The sequence below is a fragment of the Corvus cornix genome, chromosome 13 (genome assembly GCF_000738735.6).
Source record: "Corvus cornix cornix isolate S_Up_H32 chromosome 13, ASM73873v5, whole genome shotgun sequence".
NCBI lineage: Eukaryota > Metazoa > Chordata > Aves > Passeriformes > Corvidae > Corvus > Corvus cornix.
In genome coordinates this window covers 19,266,754-19,287,185 of record NC_046343.1, presented here as the reverse complement: position 1 = coordinate 19,287,185, position 20,432 = coordinate 19,266,754, and the positions used below count along the sequence as shown (strand labels likewise).

The following is a 20,432-nucleotide window of genomic DNA, read 5'->3' as shown; positions in this document are numbered from 1 at the left end:
CTTCAGAAAGCAGATCCCCATATATTTTTTGAAAAATAATGATTCAGACTGTATTCTTTCTCAACCTTGTTTATGTAAATGAGAATAAGCGGGTGTTGTATTAAACAGCCAGACAGCAAGTTCTGTTTGCAGTTGTCTCACATACTGATAATTGGAGCAAGTTCCAGTCACTGGCAATGTCAAAAGTACTTTATAAGCTCTTCAGTATTATTTGGTTGTCTCTCTAAATCCCACCCTCCGTGATCATTATCTTCAAGAGTCTCTTGTCTCCATGTTTATATTTTTACTCATCAGTGCTGCTTACAAGTACCTAATCATGCCACATCCTCCCTGCAGGCACCTTACCCTTAAAGCTAATAGACCTGCACCCATACACCACCTCAAACTACAATCAAACAGATGAATAAACATTGCAATATCAGTCAACGGAAGTGGCAAAATATATGCAATTCATCCTTGGGAAAAGGAGCAGTTCACCGTGCTTCAGCACAGAACCCATCTCCACAGAGTTTTAAAATTTATGTGTATTAGAAAAGAGAAGAAACTGGTGTCCTTCCTCTCTCACACCTGAAGAGTTCTGCGTTTTAAACTGCACAGTTATTGCTAACATGCAGCAGATCTATAACTATCAGAGACATCTCCAGTGGGCCATATTGATAGAGACATGAACAAATTGTAGATGTGTTCTTATTTCCTGAATCTTGTGTTAAAAGAGCCTAGAATTTGCCTGTTTTGAGAACATGAGGGATGGCTCTTCACTGAGTTTTGCAAGCAGCAGGGGACCGTATCTGTTAGCCAAGAGACTTAGCAGGTCAGTTCCTGCTCACCTCCTGTTTTTCAGGTAGGTACCGCTCCGTATACCTCAAAGCACTGCTGAATATGCAGTATCATTATTAAAATAACATCAGAGACAAGAATAAAAAGAATGCAGTAATTTTACACATCCCCCTCATTAATTTTACGCTTTACTGTTCAAGCAAATGAAATATTGAAGATCACCGGAGGATATTTTAAAAAGTGAGACACCTTTTCTATTATGAAGCATTCACATTAGAATTAATGAAACATGGACCTTGACAGTATTATTAAATATGTCTTGAAATACAGCTACCTTGGAAATCCAGTTAGGTCTAAATAACCCATTTAGTAAATAAACTTCCCCTCTTCCAAAGAAATTCCTTAGGTGACTGTGTGTCTTGCTGTAGGCTTGTTTTCACTGAAAAAAAAAGGTTTTTTTCTTGATCTTACATCCCAAATTTACCTCATTATCAAAGGGAAGTAAATGCCTGTTCACCATCTTTTTAACATGCGATAGTCCATGGTAAGTGCATAGCCAAGAGCATAGGGAAGATGAAGCTGTTTAGCAGTGAATATGAGCCCAGAACTGAGGCAGCATCAGCTTTGGCAGAGGGCTGGCAGCACTGTCACCCAGGAGGGAAGATATAGAAAGTTCTGGTGCCAGCTGGAATGCAGAGGCCAAGCCTTGCATGATGCTTCCTTTTGTTTCTGTTTATTTCAGTTTTCTCTCTCCTCAAAGATCAAGGAAAACAAAAGGGTTATTTTCCTCTATGCTGCAAACTGTCCAGGTAAATTCATCCATTGGACCATTTGTGGTCATCTACCACATAATAGAATTATCGATTTATATGTTTAGCTACAGAATTATTTAATGCATCCATGCAAAATTGGATTATTTCTTTCTTTCTTTTAAGAGACCTAAGTATTTTTGGTTAAAGCTTAGAAACTACTTAGAAAAGGACTCTTCCACTTCTTTTATTCCCAGACATAGCAGGAACTCCATCACTAAAAAACTTTTAGGGGTCATTTTGTTGGCGTTCTTAATCAATCCTGTTTTCCCTTCCTTTCTTAAAAGGACCCTCCCCTCTATTCTATTTCTGACCCTAAGCCAGTGCAAAATGCACAGTAGAACTATTTTGCAGAGACTCATGAGAAAACATGAAATTAATTCTTGCCTTTCTGTCATAGGTTAGCAAGCTGAGTCTCGGACGTGATGTTCTTCTTACAGCTTTCTCTATGACCTGACAGAACATATCAGCTGGCCAGTTTGAATATGGACAATCCTTTAAACCACTTAAAATTGTGACCGCCTCTGTGATACACACTTAAGAATAGACAAACTCCCCCCCCCCCAGCTCTCTCTCGTTTCCAGTGCTGGGACAGGTGGCTGTGGGCCATCCTGGAGCCGATGGGCCCTGTTCCACCCGCGGAACCCCCCACAGCCTTGCTGTGGGCAGCCGGAGCGGCTTGGCTCTCCCCCTTCTCCACTGCGATAAGCCACATTCCAGCTGCAAGGCCGAGGTGAGATTAACCGTTTATTGCTGTGAAGAGCTGAAAAACTGAGGGAAGAGAAAGAGGAGATGCTTAAAGCTGAAAGTCTGTTGTGAAGCTATGATATATCAGAGTATCCTGTTGTAATTTCATGAAGATATGGGGGGTGGAGTGTTCAACTCGTAAGCAAAAGCACCTGCGCTGAGATAGGCAGATGCTGACGCAGCTGTAATTTCATGAGAAGTTTGGACAGGGAGAGATGGACCAGATGAGGACTTTTGCTCCAAATGGGAAAGGAGAAAACCTCAGTTCCTAGAGATGCTCCCAGAGATAGTCCTAAAGATGAAGATGAGGAAGACCCTTTGCTCCCAGCGAAGGAGAAGGGCCTCTGTTCTTAGAGATGAAATGCTCCCAGAGATGGGTGAAGAGAACTTTTGTTTCTGAACGGCTCAACCTTAAAATTGTACCCCAAAAAACTTCAAGAGTGGACCCTCGAAAGCAGTTGTGGGAAAAGCTGCAAGTCGCGGGAAGGGACTCACATGCAAGCAGAGAGACCTCTTCCTAAATGGACTGAACAGAGTTATTTGGAAGTGGGCGGCTGTCTCATTGTGATAATGTTTTCATAGCACGAGCAAGAAGAGACTTCTCTTTCTAAATGGACTGAACAAGGTTATTATGGAAGTGGTAAACAGACTGAACATCTTAAGGGTTGTCTTTTTACATTGTCAGTGGGAGACGGGAGGAAGGTGGGGGGAGGAGAATGAGTTCTGAAGGTGTGGTATGATTTTTTTCTTCTTCTTTTAGGTCTGTTAATAAACTTCTTTATATTCTTTCAAAGTCGGTGCCTGCTTTGTGTTTCTCCTAATTCTTATCTCACAGAAGATAAACAGTAATGAGTATTTTGGGCCAAACCACTAAATTGGTGTTTCTGCCTGGTTACAGAACCAAACCCGCTACACTTTCAATTCAGGAAAGCATGCAATTTGCATTCAATTCAGGAACTCTTCCAGATTTGGGTAACTGTAACATGTCTAGTCCCTTGCACATTCAGATAAGTTTGTCACCTTCAGACATTTCAGACCTTCAGTATTTCTTCAGACAAACATTCTTACTATACAGAGGTGCAATCTGCGTAAATATCAGTTTGCTGCTCATGGATGACAGTAGGAAAAGAACTCCTTCACCTCTGTTTTTGTCCTCTCAACAACACAGCAAAGGCGTGACTTTATCACATTTATTTCTATGAAACACTTTACATTTTGTAGTACAGTGTGTAAAGAATTGCCATCTTTAAATTCAAAGGAAATGGACCATTTAATTTAGAAAAAGTCTGTGAATGGTAAAGGATTGATGTTTGTCCTCTTGTCACACCAGGTCCATTCCCAGCTAGTAAGCAAACATTTGAACAATCTCACACTCCATTAACAATAACCTCAGCTACACTTAATTTCCTCAATTTTTTTATCATGCAAAAAAATTTACTGGATTGTTGAACAACTGACAATGAATAGTCTAACAAAAGGAGTTCTTACATATAATTTTGCTCTGGCTACCAGAAATCACAGTGGGAGATATGCTACTCAATTTTGCCCGAGTTGTATTAAAGTAAGAACTTGAAGACTCTAGCTACAGTAATTATTATAACATACAGAAGTTAAATTAGAAATTGCTAAATATGTTAGTATATATGTTGTGATAGGTAGCAAAGAGCTAAATACAGCATGTATTAAAAAGGCTTAAAACGTATTAAATCAAAACCAGTGGTAGATTCACAAAAGTACAGATGGCTTGAATTTAAAACTAGGTAAGATTTCATCCCACACTGTGAAGAGTAACTTGGGAAATGGTCTTACTAGTCAACATTTCTATAAGAAATACCAAAGTCACTTTTCATTGCATTGCAATAAGTAGTTATGATGGTGATATCTTATGGTTTTTCCTGAATCTTATTGCCCTGAGATACCAAAAAGGGTGAATATATTATGCATATTTTAGTCATTTTACACCATGTACTTTGTACAATGTGATTAGTGACTTTCATATATTACTTGTCAAAATCTCCATTATTGTGATGCATCAACTAATATATGTGATGAACTGTGAGGAGGAGCATGATCCATACTTGATTGGCTGCAGCAGCACCACATAACAATATAGGGAATTGAAATAAGAAACTGAATTTCTAGAGGAAAAATCAGGGGACAGCTTTAGAATTCTAGGGCATAAATGCTTGAATGTGACTTGCTATATTTATCTACTTTTGTAAGTATGAAGAAGCAGACTCCACTTATCACTGAGTTGTCCTGGCAGTTCACATAGTTCAGTATTTGTATTCTTCATCTTTGTAAGCTCATTTTTCCTTTTCTTAACAGTATCAAGTCAAATCGCTATCTGCATAAAAACCATAAGCTGACTCTTCAGTGAAAACAGGCTATAGGGCAGATATTATTGTATGCCTAAAGTACATATATAAAAATCTGGAACATATTCTAATGTCTTTCCATTGATGTTATTGTGCAAGTACCTTTACTATTTGCAGGCAACAATTTTTCATGCAGAATTATAATTTTTAAATTAGTAAGCAATTTTTAAGATTTTGATAATAAAACCTGAAGTGGGATACGCTGCTTTAAGACTTGGTATAAAAAAGAATGGATTCTCTTTCTATTACCTCAATAGCATAATAATAACCATTGAAACCTCACAAGTATTCCCTATTAATAAGATACACTATTTGCTGAAAAAAGTAATTGTGCAATTCTCAGCAACTGCGTGATGGTCATGTTCCTCTAACAAGACCAAACCAGGAAGAACAAAGTCATGTAATAAGAAACCCAGACAATGATGTATTCAGCTAAAGTTGCATATTAGAGTTGCTATTGCACTAATCCAGTCGCCTCTCTTTCCATTTCTAGTGAGCATAATTGCTAAGCATAAATATTTTTATTTTCCCTTTGGTGTCCTTCTCCACATGGGCTGTGGGTTGCATTTCTGAATTTTTTTTCAGAGTGTCACTGAACTCACTGACCGCCGGTGGCTTCCATTGTTAAAGTTGTTAGGATACTCTTTAGTCAATTTGCCAACCTCCTGCCCAGGAGGCGTTACCCTGCTGGGTACAAAGGGATGATGTCCAGAGAAAGGCCCTGCTGAAGGATCTGTAGCAGCAGATTCTTCCTCTGCCCACCTATTGAAGAAGTAGTAGCGTTCCTCAGGTGTCCGCCTCTCGAGAGGATTTACTTCAGAGGCAGAAAATCCCTGATTTTCTTTGTCCCCGTGAGACAGAGCTGCTGCTGGATGTAGAAACGGTGACACAAATAAGTGGCTGATGCTTTGGTCAAGGCCATCAGTAGATGCAGGTGATGCCACAGGTGCACACGAAGTGGCTTCTTTTCTTGATCTTAATTTCTGGATTTCAAGAACCTGTTGCCCCTCAGGAAGTGCATCTATTCGCCGTGCTTTTAGAATAAGAGATGCTCCAAGGGTTCCTTGTAGAGCAAAAATAAAGAACCTGATGAAAGAGGAAGAGAATGGATTTTTTTTACCAGTGGGCTTGTTACGTCTGCTACATCAAAAATACAGAAACTAATTTTCCATTCTCCACAGACATCTGGTAGACACCTAATACCTGGCAGATTAAAGTTGTCTCTTGGATCTTAACACAACATGTTACTGTATATTTACTTTGACTTGTACAGTATCATGCTGTCCCGCAGTGGTAGGGAGGAGAAGAGAGATCCAACAGGCAGGCATTGTGCAGCAAGATTCCTCTGTTTAATTATTTTGCAAACTCTTTTACAGACTTTTTTCTTCATAGTCTAATTGGTCAAAGGATCAGCCACCCCCTTGGGGTGATTGGCTAACATCCTAAAACATCCATTGTCAAAATATTTTCCTACTGTACTATAAACAAAGTTTTGCAAGGTCGCAGGTGTTCATAGTTTATAGAACTCCACTAATATCTTCCGTGAGAGAGAAAAGTACCTCACGGGACTGGAAAGAAGCAAGAAAAATTCTTGCTAGCAGCATTTTGTATCCACAGTATAGAGTCAACTATATGTATATATGATCATTTTTTCAGTATTTATTACTACTTTTTTCCTGAACAGTGAAGAAAAATAGAAAAAATCTCATCAAGAGATGCAATATTGGAAAAGATGGAAGTTGAATTTATATTGCTAAAACAGCTAAAGAAGGGATCTTAATTTGTTAGATAAAAGAAGAAATTAAAAACCTCACCTTTTGGATTCTTTCAGAAAGCAGCAACAAAAGTGTCCTACCTGCCCTTTGCAGAATAGAGAATTTATGTAACCAAATATTGTGTGCTGTGAGAAAGCATATATCCTCTCTCCCTGTCATGTCAGCTTTGTGTGAAAACCAAAGTCTCTTTCAAAGCACCTTTTTATTAGGATTTGACCTTTACATAGGTGGCTTCAACATGTATTTTAAAACAAACATAGGTACTCTGTGAATTCCATTGAAAAAGCTGCCATCTTCACATCCTGGTCCTAAATGTGTGCATAAACAGAAATAACAACATTAAAAAGCTAACAAACGACACTCAGTACAGAAGGGGATTTTAAGGCAATGACTTTCTCAGCCTTGCTCAAGCAGCAGTGGATAATGTCTATTTGCTTGTGCCTGTGTTCAGGCTGGTCAATATCAACAGAATCTCAATTCTGGTCTGGAAGTTAAGAGCATGGGAGAGCCCAAGATTATCTGTATATAAATCTGCTGTGGATCACATTGTCTTGTGTCTTTCCCTTCAGCTCGATTTCTTTTTCTTTTTGCAAGTTCCAGGTAAACTAGAGAGGAGGACAGAGTAGGGATGGGAAACTGTGTCTCCCCTCCTGTGAACTTCTCTCACTTTATCCTGACCTTCCCACAGCCTTGCAGGGTGTGAGGCCTGATTACCTGTTGGGTCTCTGCAGGTGTCCTGGCAGAGCATAGTCTGCCTTCCACAACTGAGGAAATAATCAGGTTCACATGTGGAAAAACTCCAAGAGACACAGTGCCTTTGCTTGCCAATATATAAACATGAAATTTAGACCCCTTTCTTCTCAGACTTGTGGGCTTTTGTACATAATCCTGTGTGGTTTGTGTCGAGAAACGAAGTGCAGAGGCAGTATTGAGATGCAGATGTGCAAAGCAATGCCAGACAGTGCTCCACAGAAAGACTGGAGAAGGCAGGGCACAGGCCAAGCCTCCCCGTGAGTGCTGCAGCTTGAACAAAAGGCGATACTGAGGGGAAGAACACAGGAGAGCAATGATTTTTAAAAAACCTCTTAGAAGGAAACCAGAACATCAAGACTCCAAGTGAGGAGATACGGAGCAAGCAGCACAGTGAGATGGACCATGGAATGGAACTTACAACTCAGTACATTTTAGCAAAATGTGGTTTCACCAGTGCTGTATTCTACTGGCACAGCTCCGTTGCAGCAGAAACGGGGCCTGGATATTCTGCAGATGAAGGACTGTGCAGAAAATAGTCTAGGGTACGTATACGAAGAAACAGCAGTTCTCCAGATTTGAAGATATGAAGATATAGCCCTTACCTTCAGTAACCTGCTAAGAGCTTAACTGTGCTAAAATCCCAAGATGGAGATACGAGTTCTCTAACCATGCGCTTGATGGAGCTCTCAGTAGAATGCTCAGGGTCAAAATTGACACTGTGAATGTGGGCTGATAGGTAAAATCTCACAGGAGCAAACATACTGGAAAAGGATGCCCTGCCTAGAAGACATGAGATTGTACTGAACTGTGCTATTTATTCTGATCTGAACTTATACCATATAACGTGAAATCACAAGAGCATCTCAAATGGGACAATAATAATAAAGATTTGAAGAAAAATACCATCTAGTCTTGAAAGGTTCCTTTGCAGTCAAAGTTAAGGCTCACATGCCTTAAAATATTTACAAAATCAGATACTAAAAATATTGCCCTGAATTTTGTAATACCAGTGTGCTGCACTACTTCATGGGAATTAGGATGAGAATGAAACTAGCAAGCTAGTCAAACTAACCCATTTCTTCCAATGTCCAAGCAAATATAATAAATAAATGTTTGAAACAAGCGCTGCAACTCAAAACATATATGTATAGTAAGGTATTGAACACCAAAAGCAGTAAGTTTTGCATAATGAATATGCAAATATATGGGAACAGAATCATTATGTTTTTAAACCGTTTTTTTTTCAGCAACACATCACAATAATTATTCATTTCCAAGTATGATCCAATCTCAATTAAGGTTATCTTTAACATATCTGATTTTTGCAATACAGCATTGTAGATGCTAAGAGAGGTGGCAGAGAAATTTTTGGATTTTTACAGCTGCCTGTGAAAGTCTCCTTTCTCACACTAACCAGCTGGGAAAGAGGGCTGTGTTTTGTAAACTATCTCACAGGCGCACAAGCTGTTTGTGCCTTTGTTTCCACACTGGGAAAAATATTTTGAAAATGGGTGATATGCCGTTCAGCCAATCCCTCTGGGAGGTGGATGGCCAAGCATCCAATGGTTTTATGCCACCCTTGCGAATAAAGCTATAAAAGCTGAATTATGTAATTAAAGAGAGCCATTCTCTGGACTTTGAACCCGATATTGAATCCGTGTCGTTCTTTGCGCCGTCTTGGTACAACAGCGACATCTGGTGACCGGCCGATGTGTACTGCAACCGTAACCGGACTCAAGAAGGTACGCGTCTCTTCCTCCCCCCACCCCCTCCCCCCACCCCGCCGCCCCGAGCTGCGGGGACAGGACCCTAAGCTGCGAAGATGGGACATAGAGTTTCAAAAGAAAACACGGTAATTCTGCTTTTAAATCTGTGATAACGATCTCAGGAGCTGCTATAAGTGATGAAGCTCTCTGTGCGATACTTGACTGGGCTGCCGCCCATGGGTTTACCGCAGAATCTGACAATGCTCTGAGCCCAGAAACCTGGAAAAGGCCGGGGAATTAATTAATACAAGAGGTCGCATTTGGCGATAAGAATGTAGTCGATTTATTTCGTACATGGGGGACCTTGTACGAGGTGATTGCGAAGTGGGCGACAGGAAGAGATAAAAAGGAGCACCCAAGCTCTGATGAATCTGGGGGAGGAGATTCTGCGGGATCTGCAGCAGATGATGAGTTAACTGAGGGAGGTCTAACTCAAGAGACCATGAACAGTACGCTCACCCTCTCTCCGAGACGAGGCCGGGAGACGCAGCGGGGATCTCACCCCTCCCCGTGGAATTATGTCCCTGCAAGATGCTCTGAGCCAGTTCAAGAGCTGGACCGCCCGCCACCTTTCGCCCCACCGACTTCCCCTCCCCCCTCCGTGTTACAGCCGCTCGTCCAGCCACCCATCTCGAGTGCTGTCCCGGGATCTCCCCACGGCCCCGCCTTGGCTACAACTGGGAGAGGTCGGGGGTGTCGTGGCGGCCGCTGCCCCGGCGCCTGCCGTTTTGCAGGCAGCCGCTGTGCCAGCTGTTCCTCCGTGGACAAGTGCGACGCCTCCCGCTGCCCCGGCGCATGCCGCTTTACAGCCGGGTCTGGCGCTGCCGGCCGCATCACAGCCCGCTGCTCCGCAGACTGCGGTGTCGGCGGCTGCTGTTCTGTGGACAAGCGCGGCGCTGCCCGCCGAGCTACAGCCTGCCGCTTTGCAGACGGCCACGGCGCCGGCTGTTGCTCCATGGCCGGGTCCGATGCCGGCCGCTGCTCCGCGGGCGGCCCCGGTGCCGGAGGCTCGGCAGCCGAACCCGGTACCGGTGCCTGCCGTGCAGCAACCAGCTGTATTGGCGCCGCAGGGTCCGGCTGTGCCGTTACGGAGCGCGGGTGTGGCACCATCGTCTCCTGTGGCCACGCTTCCGGTGCCTCCCGGTCCTTCTCCGGGACCCGCAGCGCTCGTGTATCAGGCGCATGCTTCGACAGCCGGGCAGCTTCTGGTGCAGCCACAGACCCCACAGCCATTGGGGAAGGACGCTTTAATGCAACAACTTATGGTTGTTTTACGTGAAGCGATGCAGCAGTTCGCAGCGCTGCCAGAGCTGGTGCGGCAGGCTGCCGTTGGTGGACGCGCGCCGACATCGGCGCAGCCAACCCCGGCCGAGGCACCGAGCGTAGCGCCTGCGCAGATGACAGCGCCTGCAGGGACAGCCATGCCGCCCCAAGTGGCAGCGTTCCAAGCCGTACCACCGCGAGTGTACATCGCTGCCCTCCATGCCGCTGCCTGCGGCCCCCGCCGCTCCAGCCCCCGCCGCCGCCGCACCGCCCGCTCTCCCGGCGCCTGCGTCCTGTCAGCCTCCCGGGAGATCGGACACACCTCCGTCTGACGATGCGAGCAGCGTTGCTACGGAAACGCTTACGTCGCTACGGGAGGCTGTGAAGGCACTCAGGCGCCAGCAATCCGGAACTCGGCCAACTCGCAACCGCCCTCGGACCCTTCCAGAATGCACGGTGATTGTTCGCCCAAAATATTCAAAACAGTCCTGGGAGGAGCTTAAAAGGTGGGCATTGGAAGCTGGGGATTGGGATTTACTAGAAAGAGTTGGGATGCCTGAAGAGGAAAGGGGACCTGAACAGGTTGCTACCTTACCTCAGAATCAGGCAGGTCAAAGTGATCTAACGAGGGACCAAGTTGATAGAGATACAGAGGGTAAACTCCAAGCTTTTCTGTACAAAAGGCTCTTCCTAATTCAGGCCAGCCTGACAAGCATGGAATCTTTGCCTGGAAAGTGGTACAGGATCTGCAAACTAAGGTTGCTCAGTATGGATTGGGTTCTCCTGAGGTCATGCAGATTATTAGAGTACTGAATACTGATCTGCTTTCTCCATTTGATATTAAGCATTTAGGTCAGGTGTTATTTCAACCTGTACAATATCAAGTTTTTGAAGCTGACTGGAGAAGGATGGCTGAGAAGGCTGCAGCTGGGAATATGCAGTTGCGTCAAACTGATCCCAGATGTAGAGTTCCTGCAGATGCTCTCATGGGACTCAGTAACTATGGAGACCCTGATGCCCAAGCTGCCTGGCATCCTCAGATCCTTGAACAGGCTCAGAGGATTGGTATGGGAGCCTTATTAAAGGGCATAGACATGGCTGCTCCTAAAACACGGTATGTGAAAATATCTCAGGGGCCAAAAGAGCACTTTTTGTCTTTTGTGGAAAAGATTGCTGTGGCCCTTGAGAAGCAAGTTGAGGATGAGGCCGTGAGGCAGCTGTTGTGCAGACAGCTAGCAAGAGATAATGCTAATGATGAGTGCAGAAGGATTATTGATGCCTTGCCAGGGGAACCCACGCTTACACAGAATGTTGAAGCCTGTGCTAAGGTGGGATCTGTGGAGCATAGGTCTGCTCTGGCTGCAGTTCTACGGCCTCTTCAAGTAAATTCTGGTGGACAAAAAGGACAGCCTAAGACTGGGGACAAGCAGAAACAGATTAGGCAAAAGAATAGAAATAAGGAAAACAGGGGAATTGTTCTATGCAAGAGGTGTGGTAGGCCGGGTCATTCCTCAGACTACTGTCAATCTGCATATCATGTCGATGGTCGAGCCCTGTTACACCCAGGAAAAAATGGGCTGGGGGGCGCATGGGGGAATTGCGCCCAGGTACAAATGTTTCCCCAAGCTCCTCCGACACAGGCCTACTCAGCCAGCTTGCAGCCAGCACCCGGGCATCAGCTGGGGTGGATGTGCACACTGCAGCAACAGTCATCTTAGACTCCTGTTGTGTTCATAAGGTTCCCTTGGATGCATTTGGGCCCCTGGGACAGGGATTCAGTGCATTGCTTGTGGGCAGATCTAGTGCCACTCTTCAAGGGATCTTTGTACACCTAGGAGTTATTGATGCTGACTTTACAGGTCAGATTTGTGCTATGGTTTCCACACCCACCCCCCCGTTACTATTCCTGAAGAGACTAGAATTGGTCAACTTGTGCCTTTTAAGTCATGTGTTCCCAGGGCAGAACAAGGCAGTTGTGGAGATGGTGGCTTTGGATCTATGGGACCTCCTCGGGTCTTCTGGACTGCAGACATCTCCAGCAAAAAGCTGCAGATGATGCGTACTGCAATCCTGCCAGATGCCCAGTTGCCTAAGATCCAGCTCCGAGGTTTGATCGACACTGGCGCTGATGTGACAATTATCTCCTCCTCTGCATGGCCTTCCAATTGGCCTCTGGCCCCTGCAGGGTCGGCCATCGCAGGGTTGAGAGGAACCGCATAGAGCTATTTAAGCAAACGACCTGTGGTGGTGAAAAATGCAGAGGGGCAAACAGCTACAGTTCGGCCCTATATCGCTAGAGCTCTGCTTAACCTCTGGGGATGGGATGTGTTGGCAGCTTGTGGGGTGCGGATTGGGACAAATTTTTGGTGAGGGCCACTGTGCCGAAGGGTGCAGTATATCCTACGCTGCCTTTGAAGTAGCTAGTACACAAATCTATTTGGATTCACCAGTGGCCTCTACCAGAGGAGAAATTAGTTGCCCTTCGCCAGTTAGTCCAGGAACAATTAAAACAGGGACATCTTGAGCCTTCTACTAGTCCCTGGAACACTCCTGTTTTTGTAATTAAGAAAAAATCAGGGAAATGGAGATTGTTACAGGATCTCCGACAAGTCAATGCAGTGATGGAAATTATGGCGACATTACAACCTGGTATGCCCTCACCCACCATGATCCCAACAGGGTGGGAAATCCTGATCATTGATTTGAAGGATTGCTTTTTCACTATTCCTTTGCATCCTGATGACAAGCCAAAATTTGCTTTTTCTGTGCCTGCAGTTAACAATGACGAACCTGCGCAGAGGTATCAATGGAAGGTTCTACCTCAGGGCATGAAGAACAGCCCGACTGTCTGCCAATGGTATGTTGCTCAGGCTCTGTCTGGAGTCCATGAGCAATTTCCTGATGCATGCTGCTACCATTACATGGATGATACCCTGGTGGCAGCATCCACTCAAGATGAGCTGCTGAGGATACAGCCTCAGCTGCTCGCTGCTCTGCACTCTTACGGCTTGCAAGTGGCTCTGGAGAAAGTTTAACAGCATCCTCCTTGGAGGTATTTAGGAGTCAAAATTCTGGATCTGACCATACAAAACTAAGAGGTGCAATTCTCGGATTCTATTAAGACCTTGAATGATGCTCAGAAATTGCTGGGTATCATTAATTGGTTACGTCCTTATCTAGGGCTAACCACGGCACAACTTTCCATGCTTTTTAATACTTTTAAGGGGGACCCTGAGTTGAATTCACCTCGAAAATTGACTCCTGAAGTGCGACAAGTGCTGGAGGAGGTACAGTAGGCTGTTTCTGCTTGTCAGGTTTATTGAGTGGATCCCTCCATTGATATCACTGTTTTCATTACCATTCCAGATCTACATCCTACAGGTATCATTGGCCAATGGAATAAACAGTGGCCTCATGTTGCTGTGACCCAGCCCACTGCTGGGCTGGGACAGGGGAATGTCAATCAATTCAGGGCACTCCCTTGGGTAGAATTCCCCACCCAGGACAGTGAAAATGAGGGAGAGTCGATAGGTGGCACAGAGACCTAAGCCACGTCCCCCTGGGCGGCACCTGGGTCCAAACCGCCTCCCCCTATTCGGGAAAATTCTCTGTTACTCAGTTGTTCACTGGTTCTTTGTTGTAACTCCTGCCTCCCGGTTTCCCCCATTGGTTCTTGTTGAATTGTATCCTCCCCCTGGCTTGTAACTCATTGGTTGCCTTCCCTCTCCCCGCGGTTTTCAAACCCCCTATAAAACTGAGGGAAAAGCCTCTCGGCACCATTATGATTATTGCCATGTTCTGGTTGCTGAACTTCTGACAATAAACCTGTTAGAAGCCAGACCAGAAGCTCCTCTCTTTTCCTTTGCCTCTGGGTTAATGTGGGCCCAGACCATTGGTTCCCTGAAGCGCCTTCTCTGTAGAGGAGTCAGCACGTGTGCCCAGCCAGCGCCTTTCTGCTGCTGAAGCTGGTCCTGTAGGACGTCACAGAAGTAACACTGCGTTTTCTTCTGACTGAGGACATTTCAGAGCTCGTGGAAATGAGCCAGGGACAGCGTTAGCCCAAGCCTTTGCATATCCTGGAATGGGTTTTTTTGCCACATCAGCCAAAAAAGACAGCATCTACTTTGTTTGAATTGATTGCTTGTCTGATAATCAAATGCTGTCATCAGTGTTTGCAATTAATGGCAGCAGATCCTGTAACAATTGTTATTCCGATTTGGCAGGAATACTTTGAGTGGAGCCTTATGAACAGTGCTCCTTTGCAAAGTGTGCTGCAAAACTTTTCGGGACAGATTGCTTATCATCTGCCCAGCCACAAATTAGTGCAAATGGCAAAATCAACAAGCTTCACTTTATGACCAAAAATAGTCGGGTGGCAGTGAAAGGGCCCACCGTCTTCACCGATGGGTCCGGGAAAACTGGTAAAGCTATTGTTACCTGGAAGGAAGGATCTGAGTGGCAGGTGCTGGAAGGCCATGAGTCAGGCTCAGCTCAGCTGGTTGAACTGAGGGCTGTCACCATGGTTTTTCAGCAGTTCTCTCAGGTTCTTTTGAATTTGGTCACTGATTCTGCCTATGTAGCAGATACAACCCAACACTTAGATTGTTCACTTTTGAAGGAAGTGAATAATGCGGCTCTGTTTTCACTATTGAGAGCCTTGTGGAGTGCAATTCAAGCTCGAGTGCATCCATATTACATTTTGCATATTCGAAGCCATACCAATTTGCCAGGTTTCGTAACAGAAGGCAATGCTAGCCCTGACAGGCTAGCTAATCCTGCCTGGGTGGCGCCTCAGCCTGACAAAATTGCACAAGCTAAAGCATCGCACAGTTTTTTCCATCAAAGTGCGCATACCCTGCAGAAGCAGCTCCACCTAAAGCCAACTGAGGCTCGGAACATTGTCAGTGTTTGTGCTGACTGTCACGGACTCGCTGCACCTCTGCCATTGGGGGTAAACGCCAGAGGCCTAAAAGCCTTGCAGCTTTGGCAGACGGATGTAACACACATTCCTGAATTTGGCAGACTTAAGTATGTGTACGTGTCTATTGACACGTTCTCCTCAGCTATGTGGGCATCTGCTCATACTGGGGAGAAAGGCCGCGATGTCATTTCCCATTGGAAACTCGCTTTCTCAATCTTGTGTGTGCCTTCTGTGAAAACTGATAATGGCCCTGCCTATGTCTCTCAGAAGACGTGGCAGTTTCTGCACCTATGGGGTGTAGATCATACTTTGGGTATTACGCATTCTTCTACTGGCCAAGCCATTGTTGAATGCACTCACAGCACTTTGAAGCATGTTCTGGAGAAACAAAAAGGGGGAATGCATGGAGAAACCCCACAGAGCCGACTAGAAAAAGCATTATATACAATACCACAAAATTCAAACAATCCTGTTATTTTGAACCATTTACTCTCATGGCAGTCTTCAGGCGAGACGCACCTGCCTCGAGCAAAAGTCTGGGTACAGGACCTCCTCACTAAGAAGTGGGAAGGCCCTCATGAGCTCATTGCTTGGGGTCATGGTAATGCTTGCGTTTCCACAGATACTGGGGTACGATGGCTACCTGCAAGATGCATTCGGCCTGACCTGCGACACCAGCAGCAGAACAGGCAACCTCCAAGGCAACCTTCAAATGATGACCAGAATGTAGATCATTCAGCGAATGATCCCTCTGATGATGACCAAGATGTCGACCATCAGCCAGGTCCTTCTACAAGCAGACACTGAATTTTAGAGATTGAACTTCAAATTTCTCAGGCTATGGAGTCAGAATGTTATGTAGAATGTTAGAGCCCTTAAGGCTATTCAGAATTAGTAAATGATGTAGAGCCCTTAAGGCTATTTAGGATTAATGACTGGACATATAGCTGGATTTGCTAGATATATTTCCCATAGCATTGCCGGAGAATCTCTCTGCCTACACTAAGTTAGTATCTGATCTAGATTTAGCTTGGTAACAGCCATTACCAAACAGATCCTTTTTGCTGTGTTTGTTCTCCTCGCTGCAAGGGATCCCGCAGAGGATTACAAACACTACCTTTTTGGTCTTTAAAACAAAAAGGGGGAATTGTAGATGCTAAGAGAGGTGGCAGAGAAATTTTTGTATTTTTACAGCTGCCTGTGAAAGTCTCCTTTCTCACGCTAACCAGCTGGGAAAGAGGTCTGTGTTTTGTAAACTATCTCACAGGTGCACAAGCTGTTTGTGCCTTTGTTTCCATACTGGGAAAAATATTTTGAAAATGGGTGATATGCCGTTCAGCCAATCCCTCTGGGAGGTGGATGGCCAAGCATCCAATGGTTTTATGCCACCCTTGCGAATAAAGCTATAAAGGCTGAATTATATAATTAAAGAGAGCCATTCTCTGGACTTTGAACCCAGTCCTGAATCCGTGTTGTTCTTTGTGCTGTCTTGGTACAACAGTGACACAGAGTAAAACTAAAATTCTAGATGCAGTATATTTTTCTCATATAGAAACGCTCTTAAATTCAGTTAGTAATGCACACTAATGTACTTAAAACTGAGGATATATTTCATAATTCTCAAACATAAAGGAATATTTGAAAGACTTGCTTATATTCTTGATCTGCTTAACAACATTGTGGATAAGACAGTGAAAAATAGCATAGCAGATCTGTACTGGTAAACTTTGATGCAACCCAGTAAGAAAGGTTTTCCTTATGGGAAAAGTAGAAGGTATATAGTGACTTATATAGGGTTGCATAACTGAATAAATGAATGGTTTATGATCTGGAAGGTTGAACGCAGGCACCTGACTTCCACACTGATCAATTATCCCTGTGCAGCACATGTGTCTGACACATCACTGTTGGGGTTTTAAGAGGTCTAGTTTTTTTCTGTTAAAGGAATTTTCCCCCCAAACTGTTACTAAGACAACAAATCCCTGGGTGCTTAAGAGAGACAAAAGACCTGGCTGCTCCTTTTGTTTCACCTGAGTGTGTGGGCAGTTGGGTCTCCAGCTTCGGACAGAGAGGAGTCAGCTTGCTTCAGCTGCTTTTCCTTGTGCTGGAAAGCCCTGGCCTGGGATCCCAAAGCCTCCTTCCCTGCCCCGCTGGAGGCCAGGCTGTGGCCGCCCTGCCCTGCCGCTGCTTCGAGCCTTCGCTACGTTGTAGCCGTGCTTGCCCTGCCTGCCCAAACCCCCAGGGGGTTCCCCACTTGGATACATCTCGTCTGCCACCTGGGATTTGTGCTCGTGCCTGCCGCTCCAGCCTGCCACTCCAGCCTGCTGTTCCCGAGGGTCCAGCTGGACACTGGGATCGGCTGCCCAGGGGTTTGTGAAGTCTTTGTTCCATCCCTTCCCGGGATCCCAGGCCACCAGTGCCGTGTGCTCCCCGAGCTCTCTCCGGAGCGCCCCCTGCAGCCGCGGGGGATCCATTGCACCTGCCCTGCTCACCGGGAGCCACCAGCACCCCTGCCGGCTGCGAGCGGAACTGCACCCGAGGGGAAAGGGCCTGACAGCCGAGAAGGCTGGGACTGGGTTTGTGATTGTTTGCTGTTACTGCCATAGTTATTGTTGTTTGTTTGACTGGTTGTATATATAATAGTAAAGAACTGTTATTCCTATTTCCCACATTTTTGCCTAAAAGCCCTTGATTTCAAAATTATAATATCTCGGAGGGAAGAGGGCTGCATCTGCCATTCCAAGGGAGGCTTCTGCCTTCCTTAGCAGACACCTGTCTTTCAAACCAAGGCAATCACATATCTGTACACATCGTTATTGTTTCTTCACTCACATGTCTACAAACCCACAAAAGGAAAAATGAGAGGAAAACATTCAAACCTTGGTAAGAGTGCGATCACAGGGGTAATAAGGCACAGTAAGTAGAAGATGGGGTCTTTGAGCTGTCTCTCCATAATCCAATAAGGGTTGGTGGGCGGGTTGCAGACCAGGCAGGCAGTGTTGTAGATCAGCGAGAATATGAGGTAAAAGGCCACGCTGCAGATCATTGTTCCTAGCTGGAGCAGAGTCTGCAAGCACAAGTGCAGAAAATTAAGTGATGCCTGTGAGACCCTGACTGGGTGTAAGACAGGAGGAGACGGAGACAGTTGGAAAGAATGCATCTAACAGTGTGTTTGACTGAAATCTGCAGTAGAAGAATTAGCCAGAAATGAATTTAGAAAACAACAATGAATCCAGTTCTCTAAGTAACACTTCCTCATATATTGAAGTATGCAGATATTGTGTACTATCCTGTCCAAAGGCATGATAGAAAAAAATTCTGTCACTGTGCACATGACAATATTAAGCTGGGGCCAATAAAAAATTCTGGCACTATGTGAAATCTCAGCTCAACTTTTACTTACTCTGTGACCCAGAATTCAGGTAAATGATATTCCATGCTTACACGGGATGCAACTTTCACAAAAAACCAAGAGTGCTGTGAATAGGAAAAGTCAAACACGTACCCATGTTTTCATTTCTAGAGCCTGGTGCAAGAGAATGGTCAGGAGGGAAATGGTGTTGATGGGGTTTCCAAAGGAAAACACATCTATGTCAGAGTCCTCGTACGCCTACAAAACAGGTAGAGAGACTGTGGTGAGCCCTGACTATTCAGAACTGAATTTCCTACTTCTAAGGAGGACAGGACCCTGAGAATATTAATGAGCCTGTTACTTACGAAATAGGGGACAAAGAAGCAAATGAGGCTCTGATAGAAGGCATCCAACATTGTAATAATAAAAGTTGATCTGTTGTATATCTGCAAGAGTTAATGACAGTAGTTATGATGGGATATATACGTCTCTAGTCTGTCCTGTAAACATAATTGCTGTCTGTTTTTCTTCCATTCAGACTACTGATTATTGCTAACTGGTCTCCTCCACGAGTAAATGCCTCCTGTGCCACTGATTAAGCCAAAGGCTTATCTCTGTGTTAAGTAAAACTAAACCTTAGGAATATTAACAATTCTATAAGGAGTCTTAAAAGCTGTATTTCACTGTCGCATCCCTTCAGAAGGGATATTATGGCTCAAATTCTTTATCAAAACTCTTTCTAGAGTTATAAATTTGGTAAAAAATCCTTTCTTCTAGTGAAGCATTTATTTTTTGCCATTTTAATTTGACTATTTGTCATAGTAAACTTATCTAGTGGCAGGGGTGACAGCTCCCGTGGAGTGGAATTCAATACTGGAGAGACAGAAGGCTGGGCTCCTGTTGTTTCAACATTCCAAGTAAGCCTAAACTCTTCCTTCCCTCATTCCTAAACCAAAAAACCTGTTTACCTTGGTATTATCAAGCAGTTATTTTAGCAATCATGACATACCTCTGAATTTTGTCCATTCTTGTACAGCTCGGGCAGACGTAGGAGTGTTTCTGCAGAAACATCTTTATCAAGGGCTCCAAAGAGAAGAGGGGGCACTGAGGTGAAGAAGAGGTTGAAAAAAATCATCTGCCAGTAATCTATCATGGTGCTGCCTGAGAACCCACAGAAGAACTGGTACCAGAAGAGCAGGTTGGCGTAGCACTGTGGAGAAGCAAATACAAACACGTAGTTCCACCTGTGACGTTTATGTGGGACATCGGTTTGTAACAGAGTATCCTAAGAGACAGGTTTTTTGGTTAAAGGCACTGCACTTCATTCCATAACGCAGTATATCTTAAGTGTCTGTTTCACAGTGATCCACTGTGATACAGCTTTTTAAAAGCCATTATGTTTCTTTAAGAACATATCAGAGAATAATTAAGTAAACTGTTCACAGCTGTGAGCACCAGATTTTAAAATCCTTTTACAGTCTCATTGTCCATATGGAATTAAAGGCGTGCTGCTCCCTATTGCTACTGGGGAGATGAAAGAACAGCAGCATCCCAGTCTGGAGAACTATTTCACATTGCAAATAAATATCCTTTGAACTCTAAAAGGATGTTCAATCAAAGAAAGAAAAGTGTTAATTTCCACTACAAATTTTAACAGTGATAAGAAGTAATCCTTATTGAAAATCATTAAAAACTCCACAAAAGATACCTTGAATTCTAAATAAAAAGCCTTTAATGCTCAGAGTGTATTTCATGTCAAATTGACTTGTTTGCCCAGTCTTGTAGAAACTGAATTACTTCATTTTTTCCATTTTATGTTATATTTCAATGCAGAGCTCATTTGTGTATACATTAAATTTTTAATAAAAATGACAGATATGACTGCATCTTT

The 20,432-nt window shown here is 44.4% G+C and overlaps 1 protein-coding gene and 1 long non-coding RNA gene across 4 annotated transcripts in view; one reads left to right on the top strand and one right to left on the bottom strand.

Moving 5' to 3' along the window:
- Positions 1-3,509: 3,509 nt before the first annotated feature.
- Positions 3,510-20,432, bottom strand: part of ATP10B (ATPase phospholipid transporting 10B (putative)) — a 60,683-nt gene continuing 43,760 nt past the window's right edge. For all 3 annotated transcript variants that reach the window (XM_020584822.2, XM_039559650.1, XM_039559651.1), the window contains exons 17-21: positions 19,551-19,751; positions 18,907-18,987; positions 18,695-18,799; positions 18,069-18,256; positions 3,510-5,797 (exon numbers count right to left, since the gene is read on the bottom strand). In XM_020584822.2, coding sequence (XP_020440411.2) covers positions 5,293-5,797; positions 18,069-18,256; positions 18,695-18,799; positions 18,907-18,987; positions 19,551-19,751 — 1,080 coding nt within the window. In that variant the 3' untranslated portion in view covers positions 3,510-5,292. The remainder of the gene's footprint in view (positions 5,798-18,068; positions 18,257-18,694; positions 18,800-18,906; positions 18,988-19,550; positions 19,752-20,432) is intronic.
- On the top strand, positions 18,788-20,427 carry LOC120410726. Its single transcript, XR_005603056.1, has 2 exons — positions 18,788-19,458; positions 19,578-20,427. It is a non-coding gene; the product is annotated as an uncharacterized LOC120410726 (long non-coding RNA).